Source organism: Salvia splendens, chromosome 15 (assembly GCF_004379255.2).
Source record: "Salvia splendens isolate huo1 chromosome 15, SspV2, whole genome shotgun sequence".
Taxonomy (NCBI): domain Eukaryota; kingdom Viridiplantae; phylum Streptophyta; class Magnoliopsida; order Lamiales; family Lamiaceae; genus Salvia; species Salvia splendens.
Window position 1 is genome coordinate 21,586,085 of NC_056046.1, and position 18,028 is coordinate 21,604,112.

The following is an 18,028-nucleotide window of genomic DNA, read 5'->3' on the forward strand; positions in this document are numbered from 1 at the left end:
ACTTTAGATTATTTTTAGTATTTTTATTCTTGATAATTGATAGAGCTACTATCTCTTATCACACCATCAATGTAATGTTACATGTATAGTAATTGTGTATTTATATTAATTATTGTACAATAATTTAATATGTCTAGATTGACTAATATTGAGGCAAATAGACATACATTGCCCAAACTTGTTCTATGTTGATTAGCCAAAAAGAGGATAACGTATGCACTATTCAACGGATTCAATGAATGAATAGGAAATAGAACTAAATCAAATTGTCCTTTTTGAAAGCCTTCATCATTCCTTTCATCACAAAACGTGGATAAGAAGTCTCGCTATTAAATGGGTCAACATCTACGTTCATATTCCCACTACTATATGCATTTTTTATTAATATTAATATATTATTGATTATTGAATACATAAATTTAAGTTCCTATTTATGGACTCAAGTAATATAAACTGTACCATTACATTTAAGTTCCTAGTTACTATAAAACATCAATCATTGAAGATGATAATAATTGCTTACCGACATATTTAATCCGATTCAATGCATGGCCAAACTAACTAATCTTGTACTATTTCTTGGCTTAAATCATCTTCTTCATCTTTGGCAATTTAATTATAACTCCAAGATAGAGTTTCATGAAGTGAAGGGAGTATCACTTTGTAATAGATGAAGAAAGATAAATAATCTAATTTCTTTTCTACATATTTTTTAATGCATGTGTTCATTTCAGAAATAGAAGCAACATTTATAGGGGCATCAATAAGGAATATACACAATAAGTTAAAGAAAATGAGTAAAATTACTGGCCTGCCTTCTAGCATAGGAAAATCTAGCAAGGTGGCCTGATTAAAATTCCTACACGAAACTCGTGCAGGATAGCATAACCAACATACAGCTAAAGCATATATTGACCCTGAAAATGAGCATGGGAGATGGGCTTCTAGCAGCCAGTGGATTAAGGTCTCCCCCTTAACGGGCTATTGCGTACCCTGATTGAACCCCCTCACATGATATCGGGTCGGAGTGTGGGGGCCGCTAAGGCGACGGAATCGCCTTTTTTGCTGCAATATATTGACCCTGAAAAACGAAACATTGCATCACGCGACCACATTCACAGAAGCACTATAGAGCGCAACCAAAAGTCACTCTAGATTCGCTGCACAAGTTCTTTTCACTTGAGAAAGCTACGAAAACAAAATATCGTACCATTACCATAATTGCGCGTTCAGTGCTCCAGGGGCATTGTCCAGCATTATTAATTGGAACGAAAGCGATACCTGTAAAGGCAGGTGGTTAGAAGCAAAACAGTTTGCAAACACAAAAACCATCTTAATCAATTAAAGTTGGACCAAGTCACAAAAGCACCTACTATGAAGTACCATTGCACCACCACACACGCCTTTCGTCCTTGTTCACATATGTCTGTCCTCATTACATCAGAAGTAGCAGATTTAAGATAAATGTTCTGGTATATCTACCCATGTGCAATACCAAAAATTTTAATACCAAGTTATCTATGGGATTATTCCAAATCAAGCAGCTAAAACAAAGTTTGTCGTCTGGTGTAAACCAGTCTACAGTCCATGGTCCAGCCGAGTGTTAGGTCATCTTTAGTGATACAACATATATACATTAGAAGTTCGAGTTCATGAGTGCCAGATTAAGGACCAGAACAGAAAAGGATCTTAATTTTACAAGGAGCTACGAGCAGGAAAAATAATTGAAATGACAATGACTTTCGAACTTGGCATGTGCTACATGTTAGTATGTTATTCTTGCCTAGCAAATTTCTTATAAAGACAAAGTGGTAAAAACTACTAAGAGCATTCCAATATGAGACATCTCCCCTACTACACCTGCTGAGAGGAAAGGAATCTGAATTAAATGCCAGTTTACAACTACTCTCCGGTAATTACGGATGTCAATTTAGCCCGCAACCCGTAGGCTGGCCCGAATAACCCGCTAAATTTATAGGGTTAGGGCTGAAAATTTTCAGCCCAATTAGCCCAAACCCGTTAGGGCCAGACCCGAAAACCCGATGGGCTGGCCCGAAAACCCGATAAAATTTATATTGTTCTATTTGTTTGACTCTAATTCGACACTTCATTGATTATTTTATAATATAGATTACTGAAAAAATAACTTTTCATTTTATATATTAAATATATAAATTATATATTAATTTTTTATTAATATAATAATAGATAAATGAATTAGAGTCTTCAAATTCACTAAAAAATCTATTTAAATTTCTAAACATGATTTAAAATTTCTTGATGTTTATGTTTTATTTTGCATGAATCTCAAATATTAGTATTTGATCATGTTTATGTTTGAGTTTAAGCATATATCTCAAATTTATCATAATTAAATATTTTACATTTTATAAATATAACTAATTTTCACCGTTATTTATTGGATTGATCGCATGTTAATTTTATCGGTAGCAACCCGATTAACCCGATGGGCTAGCCCGAAACCCGAGCTTTTAGGGTTAGGGTTGAACTTTTATAACCCGAAAAAATAACAACCCGATTAGCCCGCACCCGATTGACCCGCAACCCAAATAGGGTTAGCCCAAAACCCGGTGGGCTGGCTCGATTGACATCCCTACCAGTAATCCTGTTGAAAGAGATTACAGAACATAAGCAAGGCATTATATTTTCCAATATTGTACAGACAAAATATGACACTACCACATTTTCTACGAAATAATAATTTATCTTCTAATACAAGATAACAATGATTCTTAAACCCCAAATGCAATGGAGAGCATGAGAACTAAGAAATAGCCTTTATCACTAATTCCGTGCCCTAAGCTAATACATAATGTACATGTCCAAGGTATTCATCATCTTCTATGTCACTACCAGAACCTGGTTTCCATGACTGTAGTGGCAACCCATCAATGATACTTAGTTGCTTTCTTAGCTTGATAAATGGGCTTGGACCTACCACAGAGTAGACAAAGTCAGAAGGTTTGTCTAGTATATGCCAAAAATCTGCAATGCAGTAGACACTAATGTCTGATTATGACAGTCAAACTAAAACCCTAGTACTCTAACATTGAGCAGCACAAATAAGCATTTTAAAAGCAACAAACAACATCAATTTGTCAAAAAAATTTAAAATCCCCATCTCTAAGGGGAACACTGCACTCTACTTCAAGTCTTGTCCCCATGTATCAAATATCTTCCATAAGAATATACCAAGACACTGACAATTGAAAGACAGGGAAAAAACAGCAAGCATCAATGACAGATGATAAATGAAGAATAAGACATTTTTTGGATGAGTTCAGTGCTTGGTAGTATAAGTAAACACCATGCATGTGTTGTACAAACACCAACCATAGAAGAAGCAATAAATTTGTTTTACTGCTCTTAAAAATGCCATGGAACCTATATCATAAGCCAAATTTTTAAAAAAATTAATGGTATATATAGAGCAACTTACATAAATTTATTCATCTATAGATATACTAGTATTATTTTAATGCTAAAGCACCTGTTATAAGAATCTAGAATTTCCAGTTGGTAGGCAGCTATGAAGGATCACAGCAAATATGATTGATGGCAATTCATGGGAAGATGCATAAAAATTAGTTTTAGGCATGTCATCATGAAATTATGGTCCAGTTAGCATGCAAATGAAACTCAAATGCATTTCCTGCTGATGAGCAGCTGCAAGTTTTAACAGCTCATCTGCTTCAGAGAAATTGATAAACCATTGACTCAACGGGTTATCTTTGGTATCTCCTTTCTTTTCATTCTGATCTTCTATAAAGGTACCAGAAAAAGGTAGGAAGAAATATGAGTGTTGCCCCATTTTGCCAATAATAAAAAAACTTTATGGAAGTAAACTAGATTGTAATGACATTACCAGTGGGCAAGTTTAACATGATTGTAACTCGAGGAACGACTATAGTAGGATGCTTCTGGATACGAGCATAGAAACTATCACAGGGATCAGGAAAGACTATCTCACTGTATGTTTCCAAGACAAGAAGCTTTTTAGTTGACTGAGGGCTACTTTCATTTTCAGCATATAATTTAAGATGGTGATACCTAAAAATAGAATGACATTATCAAATATACTGGTGAGAAATGAAGAAGCATATTAAAAGCCAAAACTATTTACTTACAAGAGAGAAAACAATTCAAATTCACCCCAACCACACTCCGATAACTCAATAGGTGGAGACTCAGACAACTCTAACAGGGTTTTCGAAACTTGGATGCAATTCACGCTTGATCACTGCCCCAATATCCTCATTCGTAGCCCCTCGGACATACACAGTCCACTTGTGCGACTGAGTTCTATAACCAACAAAGACATCCGATAAAACCATCAACTAGGTTAATTGGTGTACCAACAAAATGAACTTCGACAAGAAAGGCATGAAACTATGATATTCAACTTACTCGGATGCTTTTGTACCAAACCAAAAGGCGATTGTTCCATAAACTATTGGAACGCAGATTTCTGTGCAAGGACTCCACAAAACATTATATTAAAATTCCATAATTCCAGTTCAATGAAAATGATCAGCATATATATTTTTGGAGGAACCATGAACTGAATAATAAAACCACCAGAAAGAATTATGAGACGAAATGAGATTGGTGATTGATCTTACCCTCTACAAGAAGCAGAAAAGTGCAGTTCAAATAGATTATCACCATATGGACATAATAAACTTAATAAATTATATAGCTTCAGTTTTGTTCTCAAAATGAAATTCAACAACAGGGCAACTAAGAAGAAGATATGCAGATTAATAGCACTATATGTGTACATAAAACATGTTTGGGTGTGTGCAAATTTAAAATAAAAGTCCAGGTAGTCTGATTCAGTACAAGATATCAATTAGTCAATATTTATGGCCGGCTATCCACTGCGTCTCATGTTTTTACCAGTTTCTGAAGCCAGCCTAAGCAAGTCAAAATCTCAACTATACACACCTCAACCTTAGCGTAGTCAAATTGGGAATGTATAATGTGAAAGAATGGAGTAAAACGAGGTATGGAATGTTCCCTTAACTAACCGTTACAACAGAAAAGGATAAGAATTATATACGCAAAGTGTGACTGCAGTCCATTCACTGATGCATTCATGTCTCTAAGTCGTCCATGCAGCTTGCTATGCCAATGCATATGCAGCTCTAAAGTTGGATAAATTCCATAATACCAAAAGATACGACAGAATTTCGCGATTTTCGTTCCAGATGAATTACGGATTTTGACTATTTCAGTGCATTTGGCACTTAGACTTACGCTTGGCTAATCAGCGGCGGATCCAAACTGTACCCCAAATAGAGGTGCCCAGGTTTACGCTTCCGGCAGTTACGGTTCTCAACCGGAACCGTGAGAATTTATCCGAATCGAAACTGTCGATTTTAGAACCGTGGTTTAGTTCAGGTTCAAAAAATTCTGAACCGAAACCTTGCCGGAACCGCGAAAAACCGCCGGAAAATAGTGAAACCGAACCACAACCGCAAAAAACCGCCAATAACCGACGGTTCGGAACCGTGAAAAATCATAAAAACCACCGGAAAACTGTCGGTTCGGAATCGAAACCGGCGGTTTTGGAACCGAAACCGTAAATGCGAAACACCCTCACGGTTCGGTCTTGGTTCGATAATTTATAAAACCAAAACCGGCTATTTCGAACCGTAACCGCCGGTTCTGTGGGCACCTCTAACCCCAAATGTAATCAAAGTTAATTATATATTGCGCAGCGTTAAAAATAAAAGTTTCAGTGGCTTAGTGGTTTGTTACTATCATAATTTAAGGAAGGAAAGAAATGTCACATTAGTAAATATTGGTGGACATGTGGATCAGCTATTATCTAACTACTAAAAGAGAGACAACGGGAGAGCTGGCTATAAGTATGAGAAGAGAACAACAGCTCGGGGTCATGAAAATTGTGTGTGCGCGCGTAAGCACTTGGGCTAGAATTTGAGATCTGTGGCATTATCTTAGCTTATCTTAGTTGTTGTTACTGTTACATTGCAGATTACTCTTATTTTCGCAATTCAATCCATTTATCGTTCTTATTTCTCATCTATTGTGTTAATTGCTTGGTTATTGTGAATTTCTGTTGACGGTGATGTGTTGAAGGGGGACGAGCTTGCTTAATTAAGCTGAGATTGAGCTGAATTGCAACAAATGGTATTCAGAGTTGTTCATCCTCGGACATGACCGCGACGCAAGATAAGGAGGTGGAACGTTGGGTGATGGAGGCTGAGAGGCGAATTGGGGAAAGGTTGATCGAGCTGGGCCAATGGCATGAGAAGTTCGACGCTCAATTGGAGGAGATGTTGCAGCCAATCATGGCTATTAAAGATCAAATCCAGGAAAGAGGTGGAGCAACTACCGTGGTGGATGTCGAATCCAACGGTGAATCAATTGTGAGTGAATATGATTTGATCGTTCAGTTGCGGGGTCTGAAACAAGTATCACATTTTCGAAGTTATATTGAGGCATTTACTACGTTAAACTCCAAGGCTGGTATACAAGAGGACACAACATTGAGTCTATTTTTGTCGGGGTTAGTAGATGAAATATGGGTACCGGTTTGTATGTTTAAACCAAAATCATTCGTCGATGCTTATGCTCTCTCTAAGCTCCAAGAGCTTACACTAACTGGTGTGTTTTCTGGTGTGATCGTGAGAAGGGAAATAATCTTCGCAGAAATGGGAAATTGATATGAAAGGTTCAGGGACTTAACTATGAGTTTGATAAGTCCATGGAGTTTTGAAGGGGTTTCAAGTGCTTCGGATGTGGGTGGTGATGGCGTCGGTTTTGGCAATCCTTTGAATTTTTTCTTACATTGTGATGTTGATGTAAAGGATGGGGAGAGGCTCAATCAAGACAAGGTGCAGGAACTGAATTAGGCAGTAAGTTGTTGCATTTTCAGATTACAAGACTTGTTCGTAAGTAAAGAAACTCCAAGGAACTGAGCGTCTAGCAAATGCTTGACAAAATACCCCATTGAGGGATCTTGCTGTCACCTTAGTGTGACAAGGGATTTGTAGAGGCTATTACTACAAATTCCTAAGCCAAGGTGAAGATGAAGTTTATGACGACAGTTATGGTAAACTTGTTCTCTAATATTGCTTTGTTAAGAATCATTGTGTCTGAAGGAGGTTTGATTGCTTTCAATGAGTTGGAAGATTTGATCATATCGGTGCAAGAGGACATTGCAATTTCTGGGGAGGAGTATGGCAACTTCTGGATGTTTTTCACTGCAATTTGTCGTTAGTACGAAAGGTAAAGGATCAACCGACAATGAGGAGACTTGCGGTGCTAGCTCGGGTGCAAGTGGGGCAGAGCAGATTTTGTTAACTTCAGCATTCAGCAACAATACTTACCAATCATTAACATGGTTTTCTGTTCGATTTCCTAACCCTACGGTGAAGATCAAGCTCATGGCTCAACTTAATGAGGCAATTGGAGGTGAGGGTCATGTGCAGTATGTGTCAAGTAAGGCTGGGAAGAACCAAATTCATGTGTTTGTATGGGAGGAGTTAGATTGTTTGTTTGTGGGAATTTATGATGGATTTAACATATCTGATCCCCCAAAATTACTCATGAGCTATTTGTACAAAGCCATGTATAATGAGTTAGAAGGGTTGTTTGGGGATACAGAATGCAACTTTAGAAAATGCACAAGTAATGAAATTATCACCCTTATGATGTTAATGAATATGATCGACAAGATACAAGGTTAGGAAAGGTGAAGACAAAAGCAAGACTGTCTCGGGCCAGTGATTGCTCTCGTGCTGATTCAATAGTTTGTAGTAACAATATCCCCATTGTTGTAGTAGGAGAGAGTGAATTCTCTAAAAAGTTAGTGGTGATAGTCCCTATTGATACTAATAGTTATCAACAAAAGAGAAGGAAATTGTGGGGATTGGTTGTTTGCCACCATTTCAGCTCCAGATTTGTCCCATATTTGTTAAAGCATGTGGGTGAGGTCTAGATTCAGATTTTTGGTATTCATATGACCAAAGAGGTTGAGTTGGCTGCACAAATGAGGGATATAACTCGATGGCTTCTAGAATCCTATGGTGGAAATAACGATTTAAGCAACGACAGTAATGTTTTAAGCAAAGGCAGCCTCATGGAAGCAGGCTATTCACATGCCACGGTTCTAGGTGATGCTGCATGTGAAACTGCTGTCGTCAAACTTACTTCAACCAACCTTCTGTTTGGGTTCCTATCATATATAGCAAAAGAGATCAAATGGGGTGGTGCAAAACATGAGCTTGTAGAGAAATATGATGGTAGAACTATGTATCCAGGATCATCATTTCAGGCCTTCCTCGAGGTTGTGAAGAGAAGGAGTCTACCGTGGAAAGATGTAGAAATGTATCCATGATCATCGTTTCGGGCCTTCCTCGAAGTGGTGAAGAGAAGGAGTCTACCATGGAGAGATGTAGAAATGGATGCAATCCTTTCATTGCTGTTTATATTAAGTGGATCTTTGCAAGATGATGTAGCAGATGATTCCAATATGATTGTAAATTTCCCAACAGTTGAATCCATACTTTATCGGAGTTAAGAGGTGTTGGATGATATTATTACAATAGGCTTACTGGAAAAGGAAAATGATGGCATTAGCTTTGTTGATATTGATGAAGATGAGGCCGGAGAGGTGGAAGAAAGATGAAAAAATCTTTGAAGAGGAGAGGGGAGAGTTGAAAGATATTATACCTGGTGAGAGAGATTCAGGAAAGACATATGGAAACAGAGGGGGGCGAAGTTGTGATCAAGGTGGTTTGGTAGAGAAAGGAGCTGGGAGAGGAGTGGAAGGAAGAGGTTTTGTTATTACAGATGATGGGTATGGATGAGAAGCCTGCAACATCTGTGCTTAAGGAGTGGGTTACGGTGCCACTAGCTAGTAGGATGAAGGCCCGTAAGCTTAGTAACACAGGCTGGTTGGTGGCGATTTGGTTTTCTAAGCCAACGGTAAAGATTAAACATGAGAGGCTAGGCTCCGTGGTTCCTTGCGGGCAGGGAATCTTATGGGGGATGGATTGTTACGATCATAATTTGAGGAAGGAAAGAAATGCCACATTAGCAAATATTAGTGGACATGTGGATCAACTATTATCTAACTACTAAGAGAGAAAATGGGAGAGACAGAAAGGAGGGTTGGCTATAGGTACGAGAAGAGAACAACAACTCGGGGTTGTGAAAATTGTGTGTGTGTGCATGAGCACTTGAGCTAGGATCTGAGATCCGTAGCATTATATTAGGTTATCTTTGTTGTTGTTACTGTTACATTGCAGATTACTCTCGTTTTCGCAATTCAATCCATTTATCATTCTTATTTCCCATCTATTGTGTTAATTGTTTGGTTATTATGAATTTCTGTTGACTGTGGTGTGTCGAAGGGGGACGGGCTTGCTTAATTCAGCTGAGATTAAGCTAAATTGCAACATGGTTAATTTAATGTGTTTATGTGAATGTTCTCAGATAATAATTTATTTCAGTTAGTAGTACTACTTATATTTCTGTCAATGATTTCAAGATATCTTATCTTTTGGGTAATTGGAGTATATTTTTTTTTGTAAAAAATCATTGTACTTTTGTACAATAATCTATGTTAGATTTATTTCTCTCAAATAATTTATGAATTATGATAAAAACAAATCTATGTAAAACATCTATAATTAATAAAATAGAAGAAAAAAATTGATCAAATTTTAAAGTTTCAAGTCATTATAGTTAAATATTGCACTCCCAAATTAAAAGTACTGGGTCCGCAACTGTTTGGCTTCGGATGTTGGATCGGGTTTGGACTTTGCTAGGCTTTCATAGAACTTATACTATTATAGTATACCCGTTGGCATCTTTAATAGGACAAACTAAAGTATGAGAGTTAGACATTATTTATGGGATGGAGGGAGTACATTTTTAATTTTGAAGATAATAAAATAACAACTTCTCTTCAATTAATACATCCAACCATTTTTTTCTCATTTTAACTAAAATGCTCTACTTTCTTTCTCTCTCCATTTAATACTTACACCCACATTTTCTTTCTTCAATTAAACATATTAAACAACGACTCTTTTCTCTCTTCATTTAATACTTACACCTATATTTTTCTATTTAATTAAACACATTAACCAGCATCTTTGTTGAATATATTGTGGACCAAATTGGTTTGGGCTTATGTATTAATTGAATTGGGTTGGTCCTGATTTAATTAATTGTTATGGCCCAAACGTTGGTGAGGGCAGCCCATTGCTTGCCCGGCCCGTTACTTACTTGGTCTCCCCAATGGCCGCCACGTGGCACCTCCACGCGGATTGTGAGCACCAGCCATTGGATCTAGGGTTGTGCTTCCTTTGTGAGCTAAGTGTATGCATCGTTTCACTCACCTCATTCATTCCATTCACCTCTCTCTCTCTCTAGTGCGATGAGCTCTCCCTTCTCTCTACACTCTCTCTCTCTTTTTCTCTGAGGCGGTTATCGCTGGTTACTCTCTCAGATCTTCTTCCCTCTCCGATGAATCTCTGTTTTAGTGAGATTAATCGGTTGTCCTCTCAGTTCTACGTTACTGCTTCGGTTTCCTTTGAGGTTTAGGGTTAAATCTGGTATTGTTGTCAGATCTGGTTGTGTTCGAAGTGATCTAAGAGAGATCTTGTGTTGTGACGGTGAGACCTGTTTGGTGAAGATCCGCGTGTTGAGTAGGCCGGAGCTGGCGGTAGTAGGTGATACTGAGGTTTTTGGCAACCTAGTTCGACGGTGCTTCTGTTGTGACTGTTGGTTGAAGCTGTGGGGAGATCCTTGGCCCGGTGTAGTCGCTGTTGCCACCTGAGCCATATTCTGATTCTTTTGATCTTGTCTTTTCTCGTCCATTTTTTGTTTAGATCCTACGGGATCGGTTGTTACGGTTACTAATATTGCCACTTAGTGTGCAGGCAACACAATCAGAGGAAGCTCGGAGTTCAGCCTCTGAAGATGATATGAACATAGCTAGGGTTTTCTGATTGTCTAGTTCTTGTACTTAATATACTTGTAATCTTGTAATCTTTTGTATTTGGCTTGTTACCTCTAAGACTAGCCACGGTACACAGTATAATACAAAAGAGGTCTCGGTAGTTAGTGAACCATGGTGGTCTGATCTCTACAATCTTCACAGGGACAAATGAGAGATTTTAAAAAAATGATTAAATTCACTGACCTTTTCAGAATTTGGGATATCAAGATATGCAAATTTTTCAGAATAAGAGATTTCTAACCTTTTTTCTCTTTGTTCTTATTATTTCCCTCGTGATGGGAAGAGTGGCCTAATTGTTAGGCACAACAGATAAATAAACCTCCCTAATTTGCAAGAATATGTTAGAAGCAAAGTATAATACTCCTTCCGTCCCGCAATAATATATACACTCTTTCCTATTTAGTCCGTCCTACAAGAATATGTTCTTTCTAATTTTGGAAACTTTTTCTCTCTAATGATGTGAGACTCATTCTCCACTAACAATACTTTAATTACTTTTTCGCTCTACCTCTCTCTTAGTTTATCAATTTTGCATTAAAACATGTGCCGAACCTAAGTGCATATTCTTTGGGGACGGAGGGAGTAGCCTCTAATGTACACGAATCAATGATATGATATGACAAGCGATAATAGAAAATATACAAACCAAGATTTTACGTGGAAAGAGATAAAAACCACGAGACCCACCAGTCTACCAAATCAAACTATTGCCAAGGTAAGAATACAATCAATAAGTTTACAATGATATATAATCCTTAAAAACACAACTGTTGAGTACAAACTCATCCCACATGCACGAATTTGTTTTTGAGTCACTCCCAAAAGGCATAAAACTAATTGGGATTGGACATGAATTATATACACCTTCCAACTCCCCTCACACACCTGATGTGGAATAGGTTTGTATTCAACAACAACGAAGGCATTGGATAACCAACACAACTTCAGAACAGACGAAATAAACATCTCAAGAACCTGTAGTCACGTTCAAAAATTCATAACTGGAGATCTAACTATTTAAATTCAATTTCCTTCAGTCAAAATGAAGCTTCACAAGTCTCTTACCTCCAGTTAAAATTTCAAGTCGAACAGACAACATTTGGACCCCGATCTTGACAAAAATCGAGACTGCGCAGTGCGGAAACTTCGAGAACACTCTTTTATTACTTCTTTCCTTCTACACGTTTCTTTTCTCTCTCTTCTCTCAATATGGACGGCTCCTACACTTATGGCATGCATCTATAAGTTCTCATTTGACCTATTTAAGGTAATAAATGAGTTAATACCATATGGGCCTTTTTTCCACAAGTTGGAAGCCATAACCTCACAACATTTATTAATTGACCAAACACCCACTCAAAATTTGATCCCTAATCTAATACCACAATTGTGATAATTCTGAAAGGGATTTAATTTATGTCTCCTCCACTCTCCTCCTCCTCCCCTTCACCGCCTCCACCCTCTTCCACTTTTTTAAAGTCTTTTCTTTAGATAAGTATGTGTCTTGAGTTGTTTGATTGACTCGTAATCCTTTGCATTTCTCCCCAACATGTCGTTTCTTTTCTGCTTTTATATTCTCAATTGCCAGTTGATAAGGTCATATGTAGTTGTAAGATTTAGGCTTTTGTTGATTTGTTTATATTTCCTTGAAAATTTTGCTTCGAAAATCATATGTATGGTGATGTTGTCTCATTAGACTACATATACAATACTAATAGGTATTGTTTTGTTATTTTAATTCATAAATATTATAACTACCCGACTGCATGGTTATTCATTAATTATTTATTTCACATAAACGTCTGTTGCATTTCTTCTTCTTTAATTGTGTTCATTTATGTCTGCATTGTCTCTTTTTTATTTCTTACATATTATAGTTCCCAGATTGCATAATACCGTTGTAGATTTTGGTTTATAACAATGTAATGTTTGCATTTCTATAACTTCCAAACTACATAATAATTCTCATACAATATAACAACACCCAGATTGCATTGTTTGCATTGGTTATTGCATTTTACATAAAGGATATTTGCATTTCGTGTGCTTTAATTGTGTGCAATCTCTCTCTTCATTGTCTCTTTTATTTCGTACAGATTATGACTCCTAAAGTGCAGTTTAGCATATATTGCTTTATAACATGGTTCTCAAGACGGAGCTTTGCCGTTTTAGTGGTGCCAAGATTTATCCTGGAAGGGGCATTAGGTTTATAAGATCAGATTCTCAGGTTTTCCTCTTTGTTAACTCAAAATGCAAGAGGTACTTCCACAATCGCCTGAGGTCTGCAAAGCTTACTTGGACTGCCATGTACAGAAAACAACACAAGAAGAATGCTGATGCTGAAACTGTAAGAAGAGGCGCCGTACCAACAAGAAGCCCTACTCAAGGTCCATTGTTGGTGCGACCTTAGAGGTCATTCAGAAGAAACGGGCCGAGAAGCCAGAGGTCCGTGATGCTGCACGTGAGGCTGCTCTACGTGAAATTAAGGAGAGGATTAAGAAAACCAAAGATGAAAAGAAGGCAAAGAAGGCCGAAGTTCAGTCCAAGCAAAAGGGTTCCGGCAAGTCTAATGTACCCAAGAGAGTAGCACCCAAGGGCCCTAAGATTGGAGGTGGTGGCGGCAAGCGTTGAAAGGTTTTTGCTTTTATATGTTATGCATAAGGAACACAAATGGTTATAAGCCATTGCCGTTGTGTGCTAGTTTTGGTTTTGGTTTTGATCTACAACTTATTTCTTTCACTCAACATTGTCTTGGAAGGCTATTGGACTTTGTTTTCACTAGAAATAGCATACATTTTCTCCAAAAAAAAACAATGTAATGTTTGCAATTTTTATATACGAATACCTTAAAATTATTTTGATACAGGTACTGCATGATAAGGACAACTATGGGAAACCAGTCACATTTGTAGTTGCGTTGTTATCCGACAAGGGTACTGAATCATATTCATGGTTGTTCAAGTATTTTGTTGAGCTATTGGGCAGACACCTAAGATGATTTTGACGGATCAAGATTGGAGAATGAGATCGGTACTTCAGAATGTGTTGGTTGGTACGAAGCATAGATGGTGCACATGGCACATCATGCTAAAGCTTGCTGGCAAAGTTTTAAAAAAACACTTGAAAACGAAGATTTTTAAAAAAAATACAGTCGAATTTGAAGAGACTAATAATGGAACATTATGGGCTGCTTGACGTAGATTGGTTTGTCACAATAATCAGAAGATGTGGGGTCCCTACTATTTCAGACGATGTCCGTTTCTGAGAGTGAGAAGAGTTTCTACAAACCTTTCACAAGGCCTCGTTCGAATCTCATTGAATTCATAATGAGATCTGATCATGTATTGGTTACCTAAAGAAATGACAGATCCAAGTTAAAAAAAGGCCAGCTCCAAGTTGCATTATGTTGATTCAACCATTACTCCACCTTTTTCCATAAAAGGCTATGGAGAAACATGCATTCACAGTGTACACCGACCATATGTTAAAAAGAGTAAGAGAAAGCTTGTAGATTTAACTAGAAAACAAGTAAGAAATCTTGTAGATTTAACTAGAAAGCGAGTAAGAAAACTTGTAGATTTAACTAAGAAAGCGCAGTAAAGGTTCCAAAGCATAAAACGAAAGATCTAAAACTAAAACTAGCTAAAACTAAGTTTGAAAAGTATTCTTCTAAGAGCACAAGTCGCCCTTTTATAGCAATCTTCCTAGGGAAGGAATCCGCATCACGTGAATTGCATATGACATAGAAAGCACAGTCTTCGAGAAGTCCACCCTTTTAGTTTGCAGCCGGAACCGTTTGCTAGGTTGAGCTCATGTCACAGGTTGGCCAATTTTCTTGGCCTGAGTATCTGGAACTACTTGATCATCCTTCGTCAGTGTGCAAAACTCTTATGCCATGTTTAGTTGCCAGGATTCTGCCTGGGAAAGTAATCTGATTCCTTGAATTTTAAATTCCCGTGTTTGTTTCGATTTTTAATCAAACTGGGAAAGTAATCAGAATCCCAAGAACAAGGAAAGTTAGTACAACTTTCCAGGATTGTGAATCCTAACTTTTTTTAGGTATTCTTTTTCTCAGTTTTATGATTCTTACATATTTAATTATTATTATTATTGTTATTATTATTTAATTACAATGTTTTAAAAATAATTTTAAATTACAAATCATACTTAATTTTAGAATAATAAATAACTATAATTAAAATGATATTTATATATAATTTTTATATATAATTTTTATTATCATAATAATAATTAATCACTTATTAAATAATTAAAATATAATTATATAATATAAATTATATTGTAATAAATAGTAATTATTATTTTATAAATTAATAATTAATAAAATCGTAGTGAAATTCTAAATTATAAAATTTATTTAATTATAATATCCTTAAATATTATAATAGTAATAATAATAATAATCATTTATGATTATAATACTCCATGTAACTATAATTATAATCATTTATTATTATTATAACCATTTATGATTATAATCATTTATAATTATAATACTCCATGTAACTATAATTATACTTGTATTATTATAATAAATGATTATTATTATAATCATTTATGATTATAATACTCCATGTAACTATAATTATACTTGTATTATTATATATTGTGATGGATGATTCATATTTAAACTATCCATCATAATAATAAATATATAATAATATAATTGTCATCATTTGTAATTAATAATTTATTAAAAAAATTTATTATTCTTTTTATAAATAAAATAATAATAAGTCTATCTTTAGTTTGGTGTTTAAATGAAATACAAAACTTAAAATCTTGGTATTCTCCAAACACAGAAAAGTAAAGTTATTAGGAATCATATTCTAGAGATTCATTTTCGTAGGAATCATATTCATTGTCAACTTTACTTTCCCACCAACCAAACATGGCCTTAATTCCTCTTCTCTACTCCGGATTGTTCCCTCTACTTGGTGTTTTCACATATCTTTCCCTTTTAGCACAAAAACATTGCATCTAAACATGCTAATATCATTATTACAGCGCAAAAGTGAACTAAAATACGTGACACAATTCATCCTATCAGTTCCCGAACAAAACGCACACCAAAATCAACACATATGATTAGTAGAATTAACAAAAGCCAAAATAAATTATCATAACACAAACTGCAACCACCAAAAGAGGAGTTTAGCTTTGCTACCTCGGAAATCAACCAGGTTGCCCAAAAAAACCAATGACATTATGTTTGGGCAAGACTATCACACACATATAATAAAAAAAATCCAACATTGATAAGATATTTAGTAAGATTTGATAGAAAGCCCAAGGAATATGTTTAAAGTACATTATTGTTGCCAATAACGACATACATACGTGAAGTATGTACATAACCTTCTAGTTAAAATAATTTACAGAATATAGTTCAATAACAAGAGTTTATATTATTTACAAAACCTAATAACAAAGGCTTGTTTACCTTTCAAAGAATAGTGTACAAAAACAACCAATTTAGTTTGAAGCCGTGGTGAGAAATAACGATGGGAAAAAGAGAGTGAAATGTGATGTTCCATTTTTTCCCATGATGGATATTATATAGATGCACTGACAATTTAGGAAATAAATAGATTTCGATAAGGTCAAATACACCATTACCTATTTCCTTTAGATTTCAAAACTTTCCTATCAAACAAAGTGAACTTATTAGAAAAAAATAACTAGGGTATCAAATGTAGGTTATGAAAATCAAAATTTTCCCTTACTTGTCCCTAAACCCTAATCACATTAACAGAATTGCATTCATCAATTATGCTGTTTTTTTACACGAAGTTTAAGAAATGTATATTTAGTGTGTTAAGTAGGTAGGTAATAAAGTAGATAAAGTAAAAGAAAGAAAAAAATAGAGAGAATACATTAGAAAAGTGAATAAAATAGAGGGAATAAAGTAAGAGAGAGGATGAAGTACGAAAGAAAAAGAACAAAAATATTATTTCATCCGTCCCATAAAAATAGAGACACTTTCTTTTTTCCGTCTGTCCCATAAAAATAGCTCATTTCCATTTAGATTGAACTAAAAAACTAGTACCCAGAAAATGGGGTTTGCAACTTTTTGGTACCCAACTTTTACAAAATCACATTTTCAGTCAAAAGTTATATAAATCTCAAATTCAGTCCTGATTTTTAAAATTCTACCCTTCATCCCTTGAGAGGTGTATTTGTCCATTTAAGTTGATTTGAGGAGTGAGTTAGAGCACCAAACTTGTGATTTTTTAATATTTGTGTACTTCTTTTGTGACTTCTAAGTACCAAAAATCTTAATGATAGTATTAAATCTTTGTATATTATCCCAAAATAAATTATTTAAATCTTTGTGGTGTTATCTAAAAATGAATTATTTGAATCTTTGTAGTATTATTTAAATTATTGCATTACAATCGGAAAATTAATATGTATTTGTAGTATTATTTAGAAAATATTGAATTGTTTATTTTGAAAGGATTCATTTTTAGTTTAATGCTTGATTGCAATAATAATTCATAATTTGTTGGATACCGATTTTTCTACATGAATCAAGTTGTAATTTATTTTGACATAAATTGAATTGAGTTGTAGTTTATTTTATTTAATTAACTTTATTTAAATTATTGTTGCAATCAACTATTAAACTAAAAATGAATGCTTTAAAATTAAACCATTCAATATTTTCTAAATAATTAATTTCCCTATTGTAATGCAATAATTTAAATAATACCACAAAGATTTAAATATTTCATTTTGAGATAATATACAAAGATTTAAACAATTTTTTTGAGATAATATACAAAGATTTAATAATACCACAGAGATTTTTTATCCTTAAAAAATTTTAAAAGAAGTACGCAAACATTCAAAAAATACAAAAGAAGTATATAAACATTCAAAAATCACAAATTTGGTGCTCTAACTCACTCCTCAAATTAAGCTAAATGGACAGACACACCCCTCAAGGACTGAAGGGTAGAATAGTCAATATTGAGACTG

General features: G+C 35.3%; 1 protein-coding gene and 2 pseudogenes across 1 annotated transcript; 2 read left to right on the forward strand and 1 right to left on the reverse strand.

Moving 5' to 3' along the window:
* Positions 1-1,101: 1,101 nt before the first annotated feature.
* On the reverse strand, positions 1,102-4,689 carry LOC121766859 (annotated as a pseudogene).
* Positions 4,690-8,011: 3,322 nt separating this feature from the next.
* Positions 8,012-8,389, forward strand: LOC121766861 (phytochrome 2-like). The gene has a single exon (XM_042163095.1). It carries the CDS (start codon positions 8,012-8,014, stop codon positions 8,387-8,389), a length of 378 nt encoding a protein of 125 aa, XP_042019029.1.
* A 4,774-nt stretch (positions 8,390-13,163) lies between these two features.
* LOC121767753 lies at positions 13,164-13,669 on the forward strand (annotated as a pseudogene).
* The last annotated feature ends 4,359 nt before the right edge of the window (positions 13,670-18,028 follow it).

What these genes read in the sequence shown, in the direction of transcription:
- LOC121766861 (XM_042163095.1), top strand. Translation starts at nt 8,012, where the DNA reads ATGACCAAAGAGGTTGAGTTGGCTGCACAAATGAGGGATATAACTCGA.